General features: G+C 56.6%; 2 protein-coding genes across 3 annotated transcripts; both read left to right on the forward strand.

Annotated features, from left to right (window-relative positions):
* Positions 1-5,067: 5,067 nt before the first annotated feature.
* Positions 5,068-11,218, forward strand: LOC102842441. Its single transcript, XM_006873955.1, has 5 exons — positions 5,068-5,642; positions 5,839-5,865; positions 7,322-7,452; positions 9,846-9,989; positions 10,965-11,218. Exons 1-5 carry the CDS (start codon positions 5,068-5,070, stop codon positions 11,216-11,218), a joined length of 1,131 nt encoding a protein of 376 aa, XP_006874017.1.
* Positions 11,219-11,256: 38 nt separating this feature from the next.
* Positions 11,257-20,811, forward strand: SLC9A3R2 (solute carrier family 9, subfamily A (NHE3, cation proton antiporter 3), member 3 regulator 2). Of its 2 annotated transcripts, none has more exons than XM_006873869.1 (7): positions 11,257-11,469; positions 12,890-13,090; positions 18,645-18,824; positions 19,187-19,340; positions 19,433-19,476; positions 20,430-20,492; positions 20,653-20,811. In XM_006873869.1, exons 1-7 carry the CDS (start codon positions 11,257-11,259, stop codon positions 20,809-20,811), a joined length of 1,014 nt encoding a protein of 337 aa, XP_006873931.1. The 2 variants fall into 2 exon arrangements, with proteins under 2 accessions (XP_006873931.1, XP_006873932.1); XM_006873870.1 differs by having other exon boundaries at positions 20,686-20,811.
* Positions 20,812-22,516: the final 1,705 nt, after the last annotated feature.

The raw sequence follows: 22,516 nt of genomic DNA on the forward strand, positions 1-22,516 counted from the left end.
CTTTGACTCTCTCTACCTCTCCCACATTTAAGGATTTTATAAGATCCTTGGGCTGTAGAATAAGCATTGAATTGCTAACAGCAAAGCTGACAGTTCAAATCCATCAGCCACTTTCAGAAACTCTATACAAGGTGGCTATGAGTTGGCACTGACTTGATGGTACACAACTACAACAAGACCGTGAGTTGGAATTGACCCAACAGTGGTGGGTTTGGGGCCTTGTGATTCCATGGAGGAGCCCTGGTGGAGCAGGAGGTAAATGGTTACGTGTTGGGCTGCTAGCCTATAAGTCAACACTTCAAACCACCAGCTGCTCTGCGGGAGAAAGATGTTGCAGTCAGCTTCCTTCAAGATTTCTGCCTTGGAAAATCAATCGTAAGGGGGTAGTTTTACTCTGGATTGCAGAGTTGCTATGAGTCATAATTGACTTGGCAATGGATTTGGTTTTGTGATTATATTGGGCCCACACAGAAAATCTAGGATCATCTCTATCTCAAAACCAATTGACTAAAACCCAAAACACACATCTTTCTCCCTCAGAACAGCTGGTGGGCTGAGACCACCAACCTTTCAGTTATCAACCAAGCACATAACTACTGCACCACCAAAGTGTTGGAGTCAACTAATTAGCAACCTTAAGGCCACCTACAACCGTAATTTCGCCTTCTGTGAGACATAATGCATTCATAGTTTCTGGAGATTAGGACAGGGCCGTCTTTGGGGGGACATTATGCTACTCACCACAAATGGGCAGAGAGATCAAGGATGTTGCTAAGCGTCCTACAGTGCACAGAACAACCCCCTACACTAGAGCATTGTTGTTATTGTTAAGTGCAGCCAAGTCAGTTCTGACTTATAGCACCCCTGTATAGGGTTTCCAACGAGTGGCTGGTGAGTTTGAACCATTGACCTTGTGGTTCAAACCACCCTTGCAGTCAAGTGTTCAGCCTACATCACCACACAATAGACAGTTTCTTGGTCCAAAATGTCAAATTTGAGAAACTGTGATCTAAAGTGATTGGCCAGTTACTCAGGGAGGGTTCTTTATCACAGGGGTCCCAAGGATTGGGGCTGGGTAGGACATGGACCCTCCCCCTCTCTGCACCCAGATTGGGAGCCTCCGGGAAACCTGAAACTCTTCTGTGCTTTGTTCCCCTAACTTAGTTCTTGGGCTTCTTGCACCCCCAACAGGCGTAGTGACAGACTTTTGTGCAGCTCCTCTGTCCCAAATTCAACCTTGAAGACGTCTTTGCGCTCTGATGGCTACTTTACTCTTCTCAGTTGCTGTATGCCGTCAAGTCAATTCTGACCCATAGTGACCCGAGAGGACCAAGTAGAACAGCCCCACAGGGTTGCCAAGCCTGTCACCTTTACGGAACTTGACTGCCAAGTTCCCTCCCAGTAGTGGGTGGGTTTCAGCCACCAACCTTTTGGTTAGGAGCCAAATGCTTCAACCACTGTGCCACCAAGGCTTGTTTATAGACAAGTGGAAGAGCCTACTGCTGGTATTTGTTGTTGTTACTATTGTCAAATGCCGTCTGATTCATAGCAACCCTGCATAGGTTTTCTGAGGAGTAGCTGGTGGGTTTGAACTGATGACCTTGTGGGTAGCAGTCCAGGCTTATCCTACGGTAGTTTCGAACTGCTGACCTTCCGGTTCACAGCCCGATTCGTAACCACTACGCTACCAGAGCTCCTTATTTAGAGGTTAGGAAACAATAAAGAAAAAAAAAACAACTATCCTTTTAAAAGATTTTTATTAATTTATTTTTTACTCCACATTGTGTAGGCAGTTGGTGGCACTGTGAGTTAAGCACTGGTCTGCTAACCACAGGTTGGCAGTTCAAACCCACCAGAAACTTCCTGAGGGAGAAAGATAAGGCTATCTGCTCCCAGAAAGATTCACAGTCTAGGAAACCCTATGAAATGAGTCTGCTCTGTCCCCTAAAGCCTCTATGAGTAGGAATGGACTCTGCGACTGTAGATTCCGGTGGGGGCTTTTTGCTTCTACATTGTGTTTAGATTTGTCTATACTGCAACTTACGGAGCTCTGGTAGCGTAGTGGTTACGAATTGGGCTGCGAACCTGAAGGCCAGCAGTTCGAAACTACCAGCTGCTCCGCGGGAGAAAGATGAGGCTTTCTACTCCCGTAAAGATTTACACCCTCGGAAACCTTGTACAGGGTCGCTATGGGTCGGAACCGACTCGACGGCACTTAACAATAACAACAACAACATACTGCAACTTAGAGCTAGGTCTACTGCGTTTACCATAGAGTTAAACAAGTTTTCCCAGGGATGGGCCTTTCTCCTGAAGCTTGCCAGTCCGCCTCCAGGGGGCGCCCTAGACACTCCCCGGCCACGACTACAGTCCCTGGGGTCCCTGGAGCCCCTGTCAGGGGACCGTGTGCCGCGTCGCCCGCCCACCGTGCACTCCAACAGCTCTTCAGACTAAGGGGGCCCCGGGGAGCACGGCGGGGGCGTCTTTCCTGGCGGTGCCCTCTAGTCTCTGGGGTCCTCCAGGCCCCTCCAGGCATGCGGGTGGCTTTTCCCTACCGCTGTCCCTCTCCTATGACTCAACCTCTCCATCGAAGCGTTGGTCAGCCTGCGGAACAGCTAGAGCAACAGATAGCCAGAAACGTTTACTGAGTGCCCACGCCTGGATTATTAATCTGTCGAGGTGGTCGCTATGGGTATCCCCAATGAACAAATGAGGAAATAGAGATTGAGGCATTTCCCCCCGCACAATCACACCCGCTACCTTTAAGCACGAAGCAGCTTGGAATCTAACCCTCTGGAATCCGATGACAGTTTTCACCCCTCTGGGTAGCCTTTGAGGGAAGGACTGCTGTAGCTGCTCCCCACCCTCCCCAGACAGCTCCAGTCTGAGGAGGAGGGGGACCCCGGGAACTACCAGACAGGTGCCCTCCTCTGCCCCCTAGCTCTCCTGTGGCCCCTTCAACAACATGTACATCTGGTTCTGTGTCTTGGAGAGAGAACAGGCTCATGTTACTTCCCATCTTCAACCCCCACCAAACACCCTTTCCTTTTATTTAAAGAAAGAGACAGAGAGAGAGAAAGGAGGTTTCTATGCAAAACTACAGCAGTTGCTCCCAAACCTGAACTTTTGAGCTGGGAAGTTGGGTTGAATCCTACTCCTCCCCTCAGTTTACCCAACAGGTTTTCTTGGATTAACTAATCCTCGTAATGCTCTTTGGTGAAGTGGACTCAAATTATAGTCCCATCTTTTAGAATTGTTTGCAGGTCACAATAAATATTCCATGAGAATCTGGGACAAAATTCCTGGTGCCTAGGAAGATGGCAAGACTTCGTCTCTCAGACTTCGGACATGTTATCAGAAGGGACCAGTTCCTGGAGAAGGACATCATGCTTGGTAAAGTGGAGGGTCAACAAAAAAGAGGGAGCCCCCCCAACCAGATGGGGGTGGCACAGTGGCAGCAGCAATGGGCTCAAGCGTGACAATAATTGTGAGGTTTGCACAGGACTGGGCATTGTTTCGTTCTATTGTGTATAAGGTCACTATGAGTAGGAATGAACTCAATGGCACCTAACAATAACAACAGGACCTTGAAGGGAGTGTGATGGTTCTGTAGGGTAAAACTGGACTGCAAATCACAAAGTCAGAGGTTCGAGCCCACCAGTCACTCCTCAGGAGAAAGATGAGGCTTTTTACTCCTGCAGAAATTTACAGTGTCAGAAACCCTATAAATTTATAATGTCAGGAACTCACAGGGTCCCTGTGAGTTGGAACAGACTCTATTGCTCTATGAAGCGCCTAGAAGGTGTCCCATGAGTTGTGTGGCTGCTGAGGACTGGGGTGTGTGTGTGTGTGTGTGTGCCGGTTTGAGGGTCCGTTTATTCTGAGGGCTAGATCCATCCTGGGCTGGGACAAAGGAAGGAATGGGTCGGGCCTGCATTCTGGGAGAGGGCTGTTAAGTGTAGGTAAGTACAGGGAGGAATACTCTGAGGGGGATACTCAGAAGAGAGCCTTTTAGGGGGATCCTAAAAGATCCAGGTTGAGAAGGAAGAGGATCGTCCAGGCACGAGAGATACCAAACCAAAAACCACTACCATGCAGTTGATTTCCATTTATAGAAAACTTAGAAACCCTCTTTAGGGTTTCTGAGACTATAAATATTTATGGGAGCAGACAGCTTCAGCTTTCTCTGGCAGAATGGCTGGTGGGTTTGAACTGCTGACCTTGCAGTTAACAGCTCAACTTGTAACCCTCTACCCACCAGGGTTCCTTACCCAACCTATGTTGTTGTTGATAAGTACCATTGAGTCTGACCCTATATAGGATTTCTGAGGAGCAGTTGGTGGGTTTGAACCTATAGAGATTGGCAAAATCATATGTTGTTGTATAAGGCAAAAAAGAAACAAAAAAACACCAACACTGCCTGGGGTAATCTTGGGCCCAGTGTGGCCAGACGGGGGCTGCTGGAGCTGGTCAGGGCTGGGGGTGAGAGAGGAGGGACACGGTCCTTATTCTTTCTATATCAGTGAACTGTCAGTCAGGGCATGGTGTGGTCAGGCAGCTGGGTTCCACACATTCATTTGACCATAGCTGGGAAATGGGTTGGTGGGGAAAAGCCAGGGGTAGGAGAAGACAGGAAAGGGTGTAGGGCGGAGGAGCTGAGAGCTATATGAGGACAAGCCACAGACCTCAGAGGAGGAGACATAGAGGGGTCTTGAATGGTTCGCAGGACCCCACTTAGCAACTCTCCAGCTTTACCCCATCGGGGCTGGGTCAACTCCCAATCTCTTCCTGCAGGAGCTGGGTGAAGTGTGCTCCCCTAGTTCCTGCCTCCTCAGAGGGGGCGCGGGGGGAGGGGGGCACGAGTGCCCTTAGCTGAGTCTCCAGAGGGTTTCAGTCAGAGACCCACTCAGCACTCAGTGAGGACATTCCGGGCTCCCTCACCTCCAATAGCCTGGGAGCCATCACCCCCCTCTATCCCTCCCTTTCCCTTAGGGGCGCAGAGTAGGTACCGCGGAGGCGGGGGTGGGGCCTGGGCGGGGCCATACAACAGAAATAGCAGTCTCGGCCATGTGCCATCCTTGCCTCTCGCTCCCTGCGCTACAGCCCCAAAAGGGTCCGATCCAGCCTGTGCCCAGACCCAAAGAAGTCCGTTCCAAGACTGCCCTGCAGGAGGCCGTCGACGTGCGTGTCCTGGTGCGAGGCCGGGGCATGCCTGGGCTGGGGCAGGGAACTCTTGGGGGTCGACCCTTGTACAGGTTGCCGTTGCTGCTGCTAATGGTGCTTCTGGCTGCACCCGCCGGCGCCTGGTACAAGCACATGGCAAGCCCTCGCTACCGCACTGTGGGTCGGGCTGCTGGCCTGCTCCTGGGCCTTGGCCGCTCGCCCTACAGGTGGCGCCGCTCCTGGGATACCCTCACCCCGGGGGCCCTTGGCCTGGGCGTGTCCCTCCAGGAGCCCTCTGTCAGGGAAGCTGTCGTGCAGCTGCCCTCGGGGGTGCAGAAGCTGCGGGAGGCGGCACGAGGAAGCTCCCAGGCAGAGCTTCCAGTCCGTGCACCCGGGAGCCCGCGCACCCCGAAACCGGAGCCGCGACAGGACACCCACTCCTGGGCCTTAGCGGCGCCCTCCAGGTACATGAGGGAGAGGTAAGGCCCGGGGCCCCGATGGTAGAGGATCTCTCGGTGAGATCCAGAGGGCAAGTCCTCGCCCCCGCGGGTCACCCTCAGTCTTTCTAACTTGAAGAAGAAAATTCTTCCCGCGCGTCTCTACCCTTCCAGCCCGGGCGGCAGACAGTGGATGTCTCACGGCCCCCTCTGCACCTCCCTGTGCTGTTCTTTTTAGAGCCTTCGAGGAGATACCACCCGCCCAGTAAGGGTCCGCGCAGCTGGCTTCCTTCATCTGCCCCAGCCTCACACCGGGACCTCCATGAGCGTAGTCTCTGCCCATGACGCCCCGGTGCTTGACCCTGAAGGTGTTGGTGTAGCAGCCCGGGCGCACAGCTCTGCCCAGATCCGCTGTCTCGTCAATAAACCCCTCTTGGTTCCCTGAGTGTGACCCCTTCCTCCGCTCTGTGTACTTTGCAAACAACCACTCCCACGTCCTGGCAAATGCCAGAAACCCCTTCCTGACCAGGGGAACCCCCCTCCCCCACCTGCCGTCGGATCCGGACGAAAATGCTGCGGGTAACTGGTTCCTTCTTCTGCCAGTGCTGCCTCCTGATCTGGGGGTAGGGTCCAGGCTGGGTCCCAGGGTCTCTGGAGGCAGAGGAGGCCCCGTCCAGGGAGGGACCAGACAGACCTTGGGCCCTGCACCCATCCACTGAGATGTCAAGGAGGGCCTCCCCCAGACACTCCGTCATTCACCAGGCCGTCCTCCCAGGGATGAAGGGCCCGTCTACTTGTCCTCTGCCTCACCAGGGCCCTCTCAATCATATTCCCTCTTGAATTGCTTCCTCCCTCCTCGGAGTTTACTTGAATCGCACTCAACCATCTGGGCGCCTCCACGCTCACCATCGAAGCCTCTTAAATTTGGCCTCTGACTCCACCCAACGGCCGTGAAAACCTCAAACTGTCTAGGTCACTGTGTTCAGATTTCAAGTGGCATTGTGGCACCCCAGCCCAGAGATTGGTGCCAGGTCTAAGTGTGTGTGTGTGTGTGGGGGGCGGGCAGAACAGATTCGGAGTCAGGCAGCGGTCCCCTCCGTGTCATATGGCACCCCATATTCCCCTGAAGTCCAACTAGTCTTAGGGTGACATCCTCACCCTAATTTCCAGCATCACGGTTGGACGAAGGAGGGAGTCCAAAGGCTGCCCCACGGGCATGCAATGTCGGGTAGAGCCAGCAGGTAGCGCTGCTCCGCTGCTGTTTCCGGAGACAGTCTTGGGAAGGGCTAGGGGCGGGGCCTAAGAGAGTAGGTGGGACAGAGCTGCCTAGACGTCCCTGGTCACTGGTCCTTCTGCCCCAGCGCCCGCCTCCTTCTTGGGTCTTCTCCGCATCTTACTCCCACCCACCTCCACCCCCGCTCCTCTCTTTCTGTCTCCTATCTTTCTCGCTTTCTCGTTTCTGGTCTCCGTTAATCTCTTCCGGTCCTGCTGGTCCCGCCTGCTCCAATTTCGGACCCTAAGGAGTGCCCAGGGCCTGAGGTAGTCTGAGGAAGGAGGCGTCCTTAAGTGAGGCCTGGTTATCCTCGTGGGTCCATTAATGCCCATTAGGGCAGCAGTGCCAGCGGGGAAGCTCTGGACCATTACCGGAGCGGAGCGTTAAACTGCGAACTCCACCGCCTAGCCCCCCTCCGGCAGTGACCAGATCTCTGCCCGCCCTACAGCCACACCCTGAGCCCCGCCCAGGCCGCAGGCCCCTCCCCATCTCTGGCGGTTGAGGGCCTTGCAGAGGGATGTAAGCTGAAAGCTCAGAGGGAAGCCCCCTACTCGCTGCGTCTTCCCAAGGAGCATCTAGGTCTGGGGTAACCTTCATGCATGCCATCCACTCGCCACTGTTATGAGTCGATTTCCACTCCTAGCGACCCTGTATAGGATTTCTAAAGCACGAAATCTTTATGGGGGCAGAAAGTCTGATTTTTCTCCTTCAGAAGTACTGGTGGGTTTGAACTGCCAATCTTGTAGTTAGCGTCATTGTTAAGTGCTGTCGAGTAGCGCCCCTCTGTATAGGGTTTCCGAGGAGCAACTGAGGAGTGTGAACTTTGAGGTTGAGTGCTTATCTTACAGTGCAGTATCAGTAGTAGGGGGTTTACCCTACAGCGCTCCGAAGACTCCTTTCATCCATGTTGTTAAGTGCCATAGAGTCACTATTGACTCAAATCAACCCTTCTTAGCGTTTCCAAGGACTTCGGGTGTGGCACTGTAGGACCAGCACTGGACTGTGAACCACACAGGTCAGCAGTTCAAACCCACCAACTGCTCCTTGGAAACCCTATATGGGATTGCTATGAGTTGGAACTGACTTGAAGGTACTTAACAACAAGGAGTGGCTGGTGGGTTTGAACCTGTAAACTTGCAGTTAGTAGTCTAGTGCGCATCCTACAGTTGTTGTTAAGTGCTGTTGAGTCATCTCCGACCCATAGTGACCCTCTATAGGGTTTCCTAGAAGCAACTGGTGAGTTTGAACCACCAATCTTGCAGTTCAAAGGGCTTTGAAGTCTGGCACATTAACCCACAGCACCACAGCAAGATTCCAATGACTTCTCCTAAAGCCCAGAGGAGGGAAAGGACAGCCAAGTGGCAGTGTGGACCAGGGGACTTCTTGATCTGACCCCCATTCCACCTGACCTAGGGAGCTGGGCCATAGGCTCATGTAGTTGTTGTTAATGTATAGAGTTCCCAAGGAACAGCTGGTGGGTTTGAACAGCTGACCGTGTGGTTTGCAGTCTAGTACTTACCCCATAGTGCCTACAGCCAAATAGTCCACTCTCTTCAGGACCCCTGCCCAATGGTCACCTGGCACTGACCTCAGGGCCTCCCTTGCCACCTCCCTGGCCCTGGGCCCAGCAAATCCAAACAGCTTCAGTTTCTCAGCTTCTCAGCACCTGACTTCACACTTACGTGCCTTTGCCTAGCTGCAATTCTCTTTCTGCCTCCCTCTCCAACACAGTGCCCCAGGTGCCTCAGGGCAGCTGATGCTGGGGAGGTGGGTTACCTTTCCTCACCTCTGCTTTTCAGGGCCATCCCAGTTTATTCTGTTCTGGGCAGTTATTCCTGCTAAAAACAAAACAAAAACCTTGTGGTTGAGTTGGTTCTGACTCCTAGCAACACTGTAGTACAGAACAGAACTCCTCCATAGGATTTCTGAGACTCTAAACCTTTATGGAAACAGACTGCCACATCTTTCTCCTGAAGAGCAGCTGGTGGGTTTGAACCTCTGACTTCGTCCTTAGCAGCCAAGTGTTGTTCCTGTTCCCAGGTTTCTCCTCTCCTGCTCTCCCCATTTGAAATTCTCACTCTGGTTCTGCTTGCCTTTGTTCCTGACCCCTTTGTTAGTCTGAAGCTGCCTTTGTTACTCCCTTTGGACTTCCTGAGTTCCTTTTACCCTGGAGCTGCCTTTGTTACTCTGGGGTTGCAGTGTTCCTTTGACCCTTCCTTGGTTCCTAGCCCCCTGATGTGACTCTTCCCTGCAGGACTCTCCTCCCTGCTCCATCCTCTGTCACCGAGACCAAAAAACCAATCTTTGTGAGCCAGTCAGTTCTGACTCATAGTGACCCTGTCGAACTGCCCTGGAGGTGTGCAAGGCTGTCATCTTTACAGAAGCAGACTGCCACATCTTTCTTGTGAAGAAGAGTTGGTTAAAGAGCTAGCAGCCGAACACTTAACCACTGTGCCCCAGAGCTCCTTTGCTTTGTTATATGAGGAGGAACAGCTGAATCTTGTGCTACTGAAGACCAGGGAGGGCTTCCTAACAGAACCAGGAGAGAATGTTCTACAGTGATGGAGTTCCCAAGCCCTCTGATCCAAGGAATGAATTTCACTAGCCCGGCCCTGAGATCTCCCAACCAACACTCGACCCCACACTGGTACATGCTGGTGTAGCTTTTCAGTTACAACCTGGCCAGTCCTGGTTGCACAGGTGTGGCACAAGGTGGGCTTCCAACCATCCTCACAGCCTTCCAGCGAACCAGCATCAGGCTGGCTCCAGGGAGGACCGGTCACAGGCCAGGCATACAGACAGACAGATAGCGACCAGCCAGGTTGAAGCCTCTAGTTTCATTAGCCAGAACTGCAAAGGAGGGGGTGAGGGGCAGTTATACAGCCTAAGTGGCTTTTAGGGGCAGCAGCTGCGGTGTGGCACCCAAGGGGCCCCGGCCCTGGAGGCCTTTCCCGAGTGGGCCTTGTGTTCAGGCGGGGGTTGTGGAGCCTGGGCGCTGGAAGGAAGCAAGGGGGTAGTTCGAACTAGGCTCAGCCTGCTACTGACGCTGCCGCTGCCGCTGCCACTGCCCCATGGGGAACTGGCTTGGCTTGCTCTGCCTGGCCCCCAGGAACCAGGTATGTACAAGGGGCTGGAGGGGGTGAGGGGAACTCAACTGCCTTCCAACTTTTGAGACTGCAAGAGGGCTTCACAGTAGTTTGGACTCCGGAACCTCCCAGCCCTGGACCTAAGCCGGATTGCCTTCCTTTGCAGACGAGGGGTTTTTTTAGCCGTAAAGTGTTGTTACAGGTGAAACACACCACATCTGGTCCCCACAGAGGCATGGCAAAAGCATACGTGACGTGATTGTCTCTCAGACTTGTCCCCATGATTGTTATTGTCTGTCTGGGAGTTAGTTCGGTATAGGACAACCCCCGGTATGTGCTGACCACTGCTGGCTTCAAGCCCAGTCTGAAGCTCAGTGCATCCCAGGCAGGAAGTGGGTTGCACAGACCCCCATGTCTCAGCTGGACAAGCTGATGTCACCCTCCCATCTTTGTTCCAACCAGCAACTGCAAAGTCATTGTCCAGGCATGGGGCCTCTTGGTGGCACAAGTCAGGGGCCCCAGCAGAGGGAAGGGCAGGGAGGGGTGAGTTTAAAGACTTTCACAGAACACAAATACTGGAGGGTCAGGGAGTGTTCCGGAGTGCATACCTAGTGGGTATGGGGAGGGGTTACAACCATGTCACTTTTGAGCCTCTCTAGGCCTTTTGGGTTCACCTAGGCTGGACAGGGGCAGCTCTGAGTGGTCATGAAACAAAGAGGGCGTGAGCAGCAAGGTCAGCGCTGGGATAGGGCTAGTGAGGTGTGGAAGACCTTGCTTTTACCCACTGGCCCCTGTGTGGGGTTCCTTGTCCTTTTTCAAAAGCCTGTCTTGGTGTGGCGCATACAGCAGGTACTCAATGTTCCTAGACTAGGAAGTCCAGACTCTGGCGTCAAGGAGGCTGCCCAGAGCGGGGGAATGAGGGGGTGTGGGGCTTGTGGAGTTGCTGAGACAGCGGAGGGTGGGGTAGGTGGGTGGGGGTGTCTCAGGGAGTCTCCCCCTGCCCAGCAACCACGCCCCTCCTCGGCCGGCGGGGGATAGAGGCCAGAGTTGGGGTGGGGGGTGGCCCGGCGCTGGGGACTTCGGGGCCGCGGGCAGAGGGGCGGGGACGGGGCGGGAGCGGGGGCGGTGCTGCAGCCCGAGCCCAAGCCGAAGCCCGAGGCGACGGGAGCCGAACCGAGTCGCCGCCGAGGACTCCGGTCCCCGCCGACACCTCCTCCGCGCCGCCCCCCGCGCCCCGCATGGTGGGCGACGTGCGGTGAACTGAGCCCCACGATCCGCGCCCCTGCTCCCCGCCGCCATGGCAGGGCCCGCGCCGCTGCGGCCTCGCCTGTGCCGCCTGGTTCGCGGCGAGCAGGGCTTCGGCTTCCACCTGCACGGCGAGAAGGGCCGCCGCGGGCAGTTCGTGCGGCGCGTGGAGCCCGGCTCCCCTGCGGAGGCTGCCGAACTGCGCGCCGGGGACCGCCTGGTCGCGGTCAACGGCGTCAATGTGGAGGGTGAGACGCACCACCAGGTGGGTGCCCTCGGTCCAGACCCTCCTGGGCACGCCTCTGTCCCGTGCAGCTGACCCAGAAGGGGTCCCACGGGCCTGCAGGGCTTCTGGGGGGACGTGGGGACGCGCCACGGAGGCAGCGGCGCCTGTCTCCTTCCCAGCCCCCCTCCCCCAGGAAGCTGGCCCGCACCGCAGGGAGGGGGGGCCTCCTGGCAGGGAGGGGCCCGCACTGCGGCTCTGGAGGCTCCTTTTGGCCTCAGCACCCGAGGTGGTATGCCCTGGGGGGGGTCTCCGTGTGTTGGAAAGTGGATCTGCTGGATGGTAGTCTGTGTGTGTGTGTGTACAAGTATGCAGGCCTTTCTGGGGGTCACCTGTGTGTACACACTTCCACACGTATGTGTGGGGGGTCACCTAAGGGTTACTGAGTATGTGAACACATATGTATGCTTGCATCTTTGTGTCGGTGTGTATGCTGAGCTCTGTATGTGTGTGCGTGTGAATGTGTGACTGTGTGTGTGTGAGCTGGGCTCTGTGTGTCAGGGTGTTGGGTGAGTGTGCCTTCCTGAGGTTATGTGGCTGGTGTCTGGGCTGTATTTACACCCATGTGTCTGAGGCTCCCAGCGGCAGCACGTTCCTTAATTTCTGAGAACCCCGGGGACCCTACCCGTTGCCCTAGGAGGTGCTAGGAGCCAGGGAGGTCAAGTGGTGGGTCTCATTTTATAGATGGGGTCACCCCTAAGCACCTGGATCACACAGAGTGGGGAGAGAGGGACTTGAGTCAGCTCCTCCTGTCTCCTCCCCTCTCCGTAGGGTATGAGGTGGGGGTGGGATTGCTGCCCCTACCCCTGTGGCCACACCTGGTATATGCGTTCCATTCTGCGCACATGCCTTAGGTGAGTATGAAGACACACACACATGATCACACACAAAGGGCCTTGGTACCACACCTGACCCACAGGGGATCTGCCCCCCTCCCCCCCTCTGCTCCTAGAATGAGTGAGTGGCGGGATCCCTCCCATCCCATCTGGGAGTGGGGAGCTTGTCAAGAACAGGTCCAAGTTCATGGTCTGGAGGTGAAAGGAAGACCCACCTGGAAGAGAGCAAAACAGGAATGCAGGAACCCAGACTGAAGCCCGCAGAACACCTCTTTCTCACTCCTACCCAGACTGTTAGCCCCTAGGACAGATGTGCGCCACCCCTTATTCCCAGACAGACGGATGCATGAAGCGGGCAACTTCATCACCCTTCCCCCAGCACCCTGTAGTTCTCGAAGCTTGGGAGAAGGGAAGTACTGCTAGAGCTGGGGGTGGGGGGTGGAGCTGTAGGCCTCTTGTCCAGCCGCCTACCCCCTTTGGCCCTGCCAGTTTTGGGTGGTTCTGCCATCTATGTGTGTTCCCGGGGTGCTGGCCGCTGACCGGCTCCTGCCACCCACCCATCCCAGGTGGTGCAGCGAATCAAGGCTGTGGAGGGACAGACGAGGCTGCTGGTGGTGGATAAGGAGACAGATGAAGAGCTGCGGCGGCGGCAGCTCACCTGCACTGAGGAGATGGCCCATCGAGGGCTGCCGCCCGCCCAGGACCCCTGGGAACCGAAGACGGACTGGGTGGCTTCTGGCAGCCTGGGCTCTGAGGCTGGCGGGAAGGTATGGCGGGCTCTGCCCACAGGGTCTACATGGGCGTCTCTCGGAGTCTGGCCTTGGTGACTTCCTTCTTCACCACTCAGACCCACTGTGTCTACCTTCTCTGTGTGTGTTCTAGACTGGGTGAGGTCAGGGCCAGCCGCCTGGCTTCATGTCACCCTGTCTTCATGTCTCCCTGAGCACTCACTCAGAGCCATCTGACCCAGGGAGGGGTCACACTGAAGCTGCACCGTCCCCGGAGGCTAGGAACCTTGGGAGGAGTTGCTGGGACGTCCCACAACTGAGTGTGCCCAGCTTTGTGCCTGTGACAAGTGTCTGTCTGTCTGTGGTTCTGTCCTTACGTCTGTTTGTCTATCTGTGGAGTCTGCACATGCACTCCACCCCAGGCAATGCTATGGTTGGGGGGAGCTGAGGAGACATTCCAATCTGGGGACTTAGTGTGGGGACCTTGCCAAGGCTGGTACTGGGACGCAGGGGTAACTAGGGTCAGGGCTCATGAGTGGGGGTCATGTGTTCTGGCTCCCTTTGTCCTGCGTGCTGTCGGCGGGGTCCTGCGGGAAGCTGCTAGGGTGAGTTCACCCTTGCCCCCTAGATAAAAGGTTGGGGACTCAACTAGTTGGGAGGACCATCTGCTTTTACTTGGGGACCCTGCTGGGTCGTACCCCCTTCCACCTCTCCTGACCACCATTCCTGGCCCCACCCCATGTGGGCACACACTTAGAGACCAGGATGTCACGATCTCTAGTCTTTTAAAACCAATCCTTTTACGGGTTCGGGAGCCCTGGTGGCACAGTGGGTTAAGTGTTGGGCTGCAATCTGAAAGGTCAGTATTTAAACCCGGCAGCCGCTCTGAGGGAGATGGCTATGGCAAAGTGCTCCCATAAAGATTTTCACTTCTGTCCTGGAGGGTGGCTGTGAGTCGGAACTGGCTCCTCGGTGGTAGTGGGTTTGGGGTTCCCCAGATGGTGGTGGAAGTGTCTGATCTCAAGTTCCAGAGTTCCGGGGCATCTAGAGTACAGTGGGAACATGGGGGGACCTTGACATCTCCCCCACATATGATGAGAGCTGTTTGGAGAGGCATTGCTGCAGGGCCTTTGAGCTGGTTCTGGGTGACCTGGCTTAGCAGATGACCATGTTTATGGTACAAGGCCTGAGCATGCAGTGTTTGAGGCAGGATTGGGTGCTGGAAGGTAGCCAGGCAGTTAGGGCATGTGTTCTAGGCTTCACTTGTGAGTGGGGGGCATTAAGGAGAGATTTGGGGTGCAATGGGAGCCCTAAGGTGGCAGAGCTGCAATCTCTCTTGGGAAGCAGGTTGGTCTGGGCCCCCCCCCTCTTGGCTAAGGGTTGGACCCTCCCCACCCCAAGAGGAAGCTTCCCCCACCCAAGACGTTTGTCCATTGATGTAGACAAATGACGGGGTTCACCTTCCTGTGGAAAAATCCAGCCTCCATCCTTATCTGCAGGGTGGAGTGACCCAGTACCTTGTCCTTGGGTGGGGCCTCCCCTCCCCGCTATTTCAGGCTCTGGGGGCTGCAGGAAGCACAGGAGGGGGCTTCCTGTGGGTGTATCTTGAGAGGAACAAAAGGCAGCTTGATTGGCAGGTGGAGGGGTACCTTTGTGGATGGTGCTGTTTGGGAGTAGGAACCCAGACCCCTTCCTCTTGCTACAGGGTTGCCCAGAAAAAGGGTCTTCCCTTCTCCCAGCTTGCTCACGGGGAAAGGGGGCTGGCCTCGCCTCATTCCTGTACCCCGTTTCTGTACCTCCCCTGAGCCTAGGCGAGTCTGATGCACCAGTTGGGTGTCCGGGCAGGGTGGCAGGGAGGGGGCCACAAGGCTGTGTGTGGTGTTGCTATAGCAAGTGATGGAGGGGCCATCCCAGCCTGCTCGCCCAGAGCCTAATTTTCCTCCTGTGGCATGGCCCGGCTGGGGGAGGAGGGCCTGGGAGGGGCTTGTCAGTGGTGAGTCAGCCGGGCCGTGGGTGGCCACAGCTGCATTGCAGCTGATTTGCACAGTGATGCCAGAGGACAGCCCCTAAACAGAGACAGCTAACAGTGCCCGGGCCGGGGGTGGTGCCTCAACCTGTGCCCAGCCCCCTTACCTCAGCCTGGCTGTCTGTCCACCTGGATTCTGGAGGCCCTGGAGGCTGAGTCAGTGTGGGGTGTCAGTCATGGGGAACACGTGTGGTATAGGGTCCCCAGAGTCCCCTCTCCCTGTCCTGAGGAGGCCAGGCCAGCTGACTTGGGTGCAGAGTTCAGGACTCCCCAGAGGCCGCAATGGACTGTCTTCTGTCCAGGCAGGGGTCCCCTCCCTGGCCTCCTTGTCCCCCCAGCCCTGAGTTCTGGGAGCAGGCAGGGCTGGGCTTCCAGCCGCTTCCTTCCTTCCTTTCTTGGGACGGAAATCCAGCTGGGCGCGGGGCGACGGACTGGAGCCTGAGAGGGGTGGGGGGTTGTGTCACCACCCTGCTCCCCAAAGTGACTCAGCCCCCAGGACTCCACCCGTCCCCAGTCCCCAGGGACACTGGGACACAACAGGAGGTAGATAAGGGGGTGGCAGCCTGGGCAAGCTAGAGAGCTCAGACCGTCCCCACTGGACACCTACAGCCACTCGAGTGTCCCACCATGGCCCGCTCTGGGGCTACCACGCTGCCCACTTCGGCCCCAGGAGCCCCTCCAAGGAGTCCACCCCGAGGATTCATCCAGGTCAGAGAGGCTGGGGTGGGGTGGGTCAGATCCAGCTGGCCCCCCAGGGTAGGGATAGGGAATGTTAGGGACCCTGGTACAGGCCAGCTGAACCCCAAGCAACAATGGGCTCTTTCTCTGCCAGACTGGTGCGTCACCCTCTGGGGGGGCCCAGCCTGGCTCCCGGCACCCCCATGCCAGCCTCTTTGTCCAGTTGTCCAGTCACAGGCCTGGACTGGTGGCTGGGGCTGGCGGCCTCTGTGGGAGCCGAGGGCCTGGCCAGGAGAGGCAGGAAGTAACCCCAGCCAGGGCTGAACAAGGAATGTCAGCAATGCACTCTCCCTCCGCAGCAGCCCTGAGGCCCCCTCCTGCTTGCCTGCCCTGCCCACCCTGCCAGGCTGCCACAGAGCCAGCACCCACCCCCCACCCCCCCACCCCGTCCCAAAGCCACTGCAGCCCAAAGTCACCTGATGGCCCAGGGCCAAGTTTGGCACCCCTTGAATCTTGCTCAGTGAGGGAGGGATTTAGGCTAGACTATTGGAGGAACTTCCTGGAGCATATGCTGACAGCTGTTCTGGGTTGAGGCAGGGGGATGGCTGGCCAGCCTGACCAGATGGCCCGGCGGACCCCGGATTCCACTTATAACAGTGCTGACAGGAAGTGCCCCGGTTGACCTCCAAAATCCTGTTTTCTCTTTGGGACCTGAACCCTGGAGGCCAGGACCAAGGGCGTGGGAAAAGGCTGAAGAGTGCCCGTGTGTGTGTGTGTGTGTGTGTGGGGGGGGGGGGGGGGGTGTGCGCAGTGAGTGGTACCAGGTCCCCAGGGTGGCATGTTCAGAGCTGAGTCACTAGGTCACTTCACATGCTCCAGCTACTTGGGCCTATGGCCATTTGCAGCCATGGCCTCTCACTCCATACTCTGTCCTCCTTCCCTACCTGGAGGACGACCCTCCCCAGCCTCCCTCATGGGTGGGTTGACCCTGGTCTCAAAGTTGCAGCCTGTACCTTGTGGGGTATCTGGGAGAGGGGTCAAGTCAGTACGTCTAGGGCCCATGTGATCCAGCTGAGCCTCCTAGTCCTTAAATCCTGAGTTCAGCTGTGTGACTGGATGTGTGTGTGTGTGTGTGTGTTTGGGGGGGGCGGGGGGCGTTGCTCAGGGAGCTCTGGGTTAGCAGGAAAGTTCCAGAGGAGGGGTCCTGAAGGAGGTGGGACCCAGGCTGGACAGAAAGAGCACATTCCAGGTGGCTGGAAAGGGAGGCCCAGAGCCCTGGTCTCTCTGTCTCATACTGGGCACCACCCAAGATCTCTAGGGGTACAGGGGTTAGGTGCTAAGTGCTAAGCTCAGCAGTTGAAACCCACCAGTAACACTCTGCTTCTGTAAAGATCTGGGCCAGTCAGAACTGACTGGCTCACAAAGATTGGTTTTTTGGTCTCGGTGGGTGACAGAGGATGGAGCAGGGAGGAGAGTCCTGCAGGGAAGAGTCACATCAGGGGGCTAGGAACCAAGGAAGGGTCAAAGGAACACTGCAACCCCAGAGTAACAAAGGCAGCTCCAGGGAAAAAGGAACTCAGGAAGTCCAAAGGGAGTAACAAAGGCAGCTTCAGACTAACAAAGGGGTCAGGAACAAAGGCAAGCAGAACCAGAGTGAGAATTTCAAATGGGGAGAGCAGGAGAGGAGAAACCTGGGAACAGGAACAACACTTGGCTGCTAAGGACGAAGTCAGAGGTTCAAACCCACCAGCTGCTCTTCAGGAGAAAGATGTGGAAGTCAGGATTCACATCCTTGGAAACCCAGGGTAGCGGTTCTGCTCTTGGCTGTCGGGTCGCTATGAGTCTGGATTGGTTGACTTGGTGGCAGTGGGTTTAGCTTCAGAGGGCTGTTTTTGTGTCATGGTGGGTGGTTAAAGGCTCAGCTGCTAGCCAAAAGGTCGGTGGTGGCTTGAGTCTGTCAGCTGATCCAAGAGAGAAAGATGTGGCAGTGTGAATCCATAATGACCTGTAGTCTTTGAGTCCCATGGGACAGTTCTCCTCTGTCTTGGGAGTCGGGACCCACAGGTGGCAGTGAGACCATCTTCAGGTGGGAGGTTTGAGGGCTCCAGGTAGATGTGGGATTTGGAAGGACCTGTCTGTGGACAGGTGAAGGGTCAGCCCTCTAGCAACACTCAGGTGGGGTGAGGGTGGAAGGAAGAGAGGGTCTCCAAGATCAAGTGTTGCCTGCACACTCTCACCTCCACACCTGGAGGCCCCAAGCGCTCCCGGGAAACCTGAGCTGCCCGCCTGCCCGGGCCATGTTTAATTGAGCATAGCGGCTGCTGGACAGTCTGCACCCTGGTCGCTGCCGGGTCGGCTGGTGGGATCCTAGCCCTAACCCTGCCTCAACAGCTCCTGGGCCCAGAGCCCAACTGCAGGATGCCAGAGGTAAATCGAGGCAGCTCTAGATGGGCCCTCCAAGGCAGCCCAGGTCTGAGGCCTCACTCGGTTCTACTTCTTTCTCTCCTTGTTTGTCCCCTGGTTTCTTGGCTGTGGTGGGGGCAGGGGTGGCTCCAGTGGCTGCTGGAATGTGAAAGCAAATACAGGCCCTGGGGAGAGAAAACAAAACTCTAGGCCCAGGATGCGGCCAGCTGCGCTCCACTCCCAGGGAGGGGCACGTGGGGACACGGGCTGGCCCAGAGGACAGCATTGAGGCTGGGAAGTGTGGACTCTCCCCATGACTCCACCTGGGCTAAGATAGGGGCACAATCCTATCTTAGGGACTTCCGGACTCAAGAATGGAGACTGTGCCCAAGACTACCCTGACAAGTACCAGGGTCTGGGCAGGTATCTTGGCACTGAGCTGGGTGGTTTGTGCAGGGACCTGAGCTGACACTGTCGCACCCACAGGATGTGAATGGCCCCCCAAAGGAGCTGCGACCACGGCTTTGCCACCTGCGAAGGGGCCCCCAGGGTTATGGGTTCAACCTGCACAGTGACAAATCCCGGCCTGGTCAGTTCATCCGCTCCGTGGACCCTGGCTCACCAGCTGCTCACTCCGGCCTCCGTGCCCAGGACCGACTCATTGAGGTACCCTGTGACTTGCTGTTTCATTGGGGGCATGTGGCCCCCGTATGTCTGTACCCATGGATGCCCACACGTGTTCTTTCCTGCATGTTCCCATGTATGCCTGTCTCCAGAACCCCCCACCCCCATATCTGGGTCCATGTTCTCTTATGTGCATCTGTGTTCATGTCTTATGTGTCTGGGCTTGTTTTCATGTGTATCTGTGTCAAGCCCCCCTGGGTGTCAGTGTCAAGATCTCCCTGTCTGTGTCTGTCGATGTCAAGAGTCAAGATCTACCCCTGCCCCCCACTCCCCATGTGTGTCCGAAGTGGTTCCCTGTGGGGAGAAGGGGACATGGTGCAGTGTTGATGCTGTGTTGATGGCAGGTGAACGGGCAGAATGTGGAGGGGCTGCGTCACGCCGAGGTGGTGGCCAGCATCAAGGCGCGTGAGGATGAGGCCCGGCTGCTGGTGGTGGACCCCGAGACCGATGAGCACTTTAAGCGTCTGCGGGTCACACCCACCGAGGAGCACATGCAAGGTGGATGTGGGTGGGGATGAGGTCTGGGAAGGGGGCGTCCGGGGTACAGTGAGGGGCAGGGCGCAGCAGCATTGACACGCTTTCCCCTACAGGTGTGCTGCCGTGCCCCGTCTCAAATGGGACCAGCCCTGTCCAGGTGAGACAGTGGGTCCAAGTGCTCAGACCTGACTGGGGCTCCTGAGGAGCCCTGCCCCGGTGTGGGCATGGGGTTGGGTAGTGCAGACATGAGATGCCAGATCTGGCACGATTGCTTCTGGCTTTTCCTGCCTTTGGGACTACAGCCCAGGCTAACTGGGACTCGGAGTCTCTGCTGCGCTGTCCTAGCTGTCCAGGGTCCTCCTCACTCCAGGTAGAGTGGTGTGCGCCATGCGTGACCTGCAAGCAGAGGCCACTAGTCTTGTTCACTGCTGGGGCAGGTCCTGGCCAGGCCGGGTGCTGTGGGTGGGTGGGGGGCACCAAGTCCCTCATTTGGGGGAGTGTGTAGCTCTTTTGTATGTATGTGTGTATGGGTATACACGTGTGTGTGCTGCGTGCAAGTACATGTACATGTGCGCATGTGTGTGAGCGCACATGGGCAGTGTGAGTACGTGCATACCTGCGAGTGCACATGAGTGCCTGTGCGAGAGTGCATTTGTGACTGCGTACATACATGTGTACATGTGTGAACACGTGTGCATTGAGTGTGTGCATGCACGTGTGTGCCCATGAGTGTGCACTCATGAGTTTGTGCATGCGCGAGAGTGCGTACATTTGTGCACAGGTGAGCGCACAGGTGCATTGTGGGTACAGTGCGGGGGCAAGTCTGTGCATGTGTGTACGTGCATGTGTGCACATGTGTGCACTTGTGTAAGTGCACATGTGCATTGTGGGCATGTGCATGCATGGGTGCACATGTGAGTGTATATGTGCATGTGTGTGAGTATATGCATGCAGTGTACATGTGGATGCATGTGTGTGCGCTGCATGAGTGAGTGTATATGTGAGTGTGCGTATGTGTGTGGGTATATGCGAGTGCACTGGGCATGTATGTGTGTGAGTGCATATGTGCACCAGCCAGGCACTTGTCACCATCATTTTCTCTTTTCCCAGCTCAATGGCGGCTCAGCATGCTCATCTCGAAGTGAGCTGCCTGGCTTGGACAAGGACATGGAGGTGAGTGAATCCCACCCATGGCCACAGCTGTCCTCACACTGAACCTAAGGCTGATGTTAGGCAGTCCACTGCTTCCAGGAAGCCCTCTTGGGACCCCAGCCCTACCAGTGGGATGGCCGGGCTCGGTGCACCGGGCTCACCTTGCCCCTCTGCCCCTCAGGACGGCGGCACCTGGAAGCGGGATCCCTTCCAGGAGAGCGGCCTGCAACTGAGCCCCACTGCGGCCGAGGCCAAGGAGAAGGTACGGGCCACGCGGGTCAACAAGCGGGCACCGCCCATGGATTGGAGCCGCAAGCGGGAAATCTTCAGCAACTTCTGAGCCCAGCCTGGGGGCTGGCCCATCGGCCTCCCCATGTGGACCTTGGGGCGCCTGGGCCGGACCTGCACTGCACTCCCTGAGTCTCAGTGAACTTGAGGAGGCACCTCCACCCCAGAAGCCATGGTGGTCCATTGCTGCCAGTGAGACCCTACCCGCCTGCCCACCCATGTGCCGGAACTGTGTTTAGCAAGCTGGGGAGAGACTCAGAGATGTGAGAGACACCGTGGAGAGACAGACTGAGAGTAGAGCGGTGCTGATGCTGAGGAGTGTGGCTGGGCCCCAGACCCACTGCTGTAACGGAATTTATTTTTGCTTTCCTTCCAAGAACTCTCAGGCTCTGCACACGTTCCCACTTAGCAAAGCCCCCTCCCCGCCCCTCCGGGACTCTTTCTCTCAATAATTGCAATAAAACAGGCCTTTCTCTGTAAACCATTTCCTCCCCAGCCCCCTCCCAGTGTCAGCAGTCACAGGCATTTCAGGGACAGAGGGTGGTGGGCCCCAGGCCGGTCCTCTAGGGACTCTGGGAGCTGGCCCCTACCCTCCTGCCCTGCAATCTCTGTGCTGCCCCTGCCCCCAGCTCCAGGGATCTTCCAGGGGCCTGAGGATGGACACCCTGCATCCCGTGGAGGGCAGGCTCTGGACAGGCCCCTTTGCCTTTGCCTTCTGCTCCTGACCCTGTGACTGACCCGTGACCGACATCGCTGTCTGCCTTGTAAGCCATAGCGCATGTGCGCCTCGGGAATAAACAGGTCTTGCCTTGACCCCAGGCCCTCTCTTCTCTGATCCTTGATGGGGTGGGGACAGGAGCAAGCTGACTGCTCTGGGGGTCCCCAGGTGGGGGCTGTGGTCAGGGTAGGCGCCCCCTCCATCCATCTGCCGTATTCCCCACGCCTTGTGCCCATCTGGAGTGTGGCCACACCTGGGCCATGTTCCTCACAGCTCCTGTGGGTGACCCCTCACCCTGTGGAACACCAGCTGCAGCCTTGTGCCTGTGGTACCCAGCTGGTGCTTCTCTGCCACAGGCGGGGCCCAGCAGAGATGGGCTTCAGTGCACAAGTTCGGGGGTGGTGGTGTCTGGATCCCCGTCTGCAAGGAGACCCCAAGGAAAGCTTCTTGCCTTTTGGCTTTCACAACTTCCTCCCACATCACATCCAGGGTCCCGGCCTCCCAACAACCCACTCCAGGCACGCAGCTCGTCTGCCTGGCCCTGAGCAGGGACACTCACAGCTAAACATACAGGGCTCACACACACACCACTCCACACGCATAGCCATGTAAATGGCTCTCACACACAGGCACTAACACGGCTAGGACACACACACAACACCCCACATGCATAATCATGTACATGGCTCACACAGACATGTACGTGGCTCACGTGTAGACGTGCACAGTTCACAAGTACACGGCTCACAGTACAGTCACACATGGCTCACAGACATGCACATACAGTCCACATGCAATGACGTACACAGCTCACACACGCAGACAAATGTATGGTTCACACACAGACCTGGCTCACACATACAGATATGGCTCAGGCATACACAGCTCACACATGCATAGACACATACAGTCCACATGTGCAGACTGTGTTCAGAGCACACCCACATAGATGTACATGGCTCACACACAGCTCATACATAGGGACAAACAGCACACAGATACATGCACCAACACAGAAACGTATATAGCACCCAATGCA

Source organism: Chrysochloris asiatica, unplaced genomic scaffold (genome assembly GCF_000296735.1).
Source record: "Chrysochloris asiatica unplaced genomic scaffold, ChrAsi1.0 scaffold00257, whole genome shotgun sequence".
Taxonomy (NCBI): Eukaryota; Metazoa; Chordata; class Mammalia; order Afrosoricida; family Chrysochloridae; genus Chrysochloris; species Chrysochloris asiatica.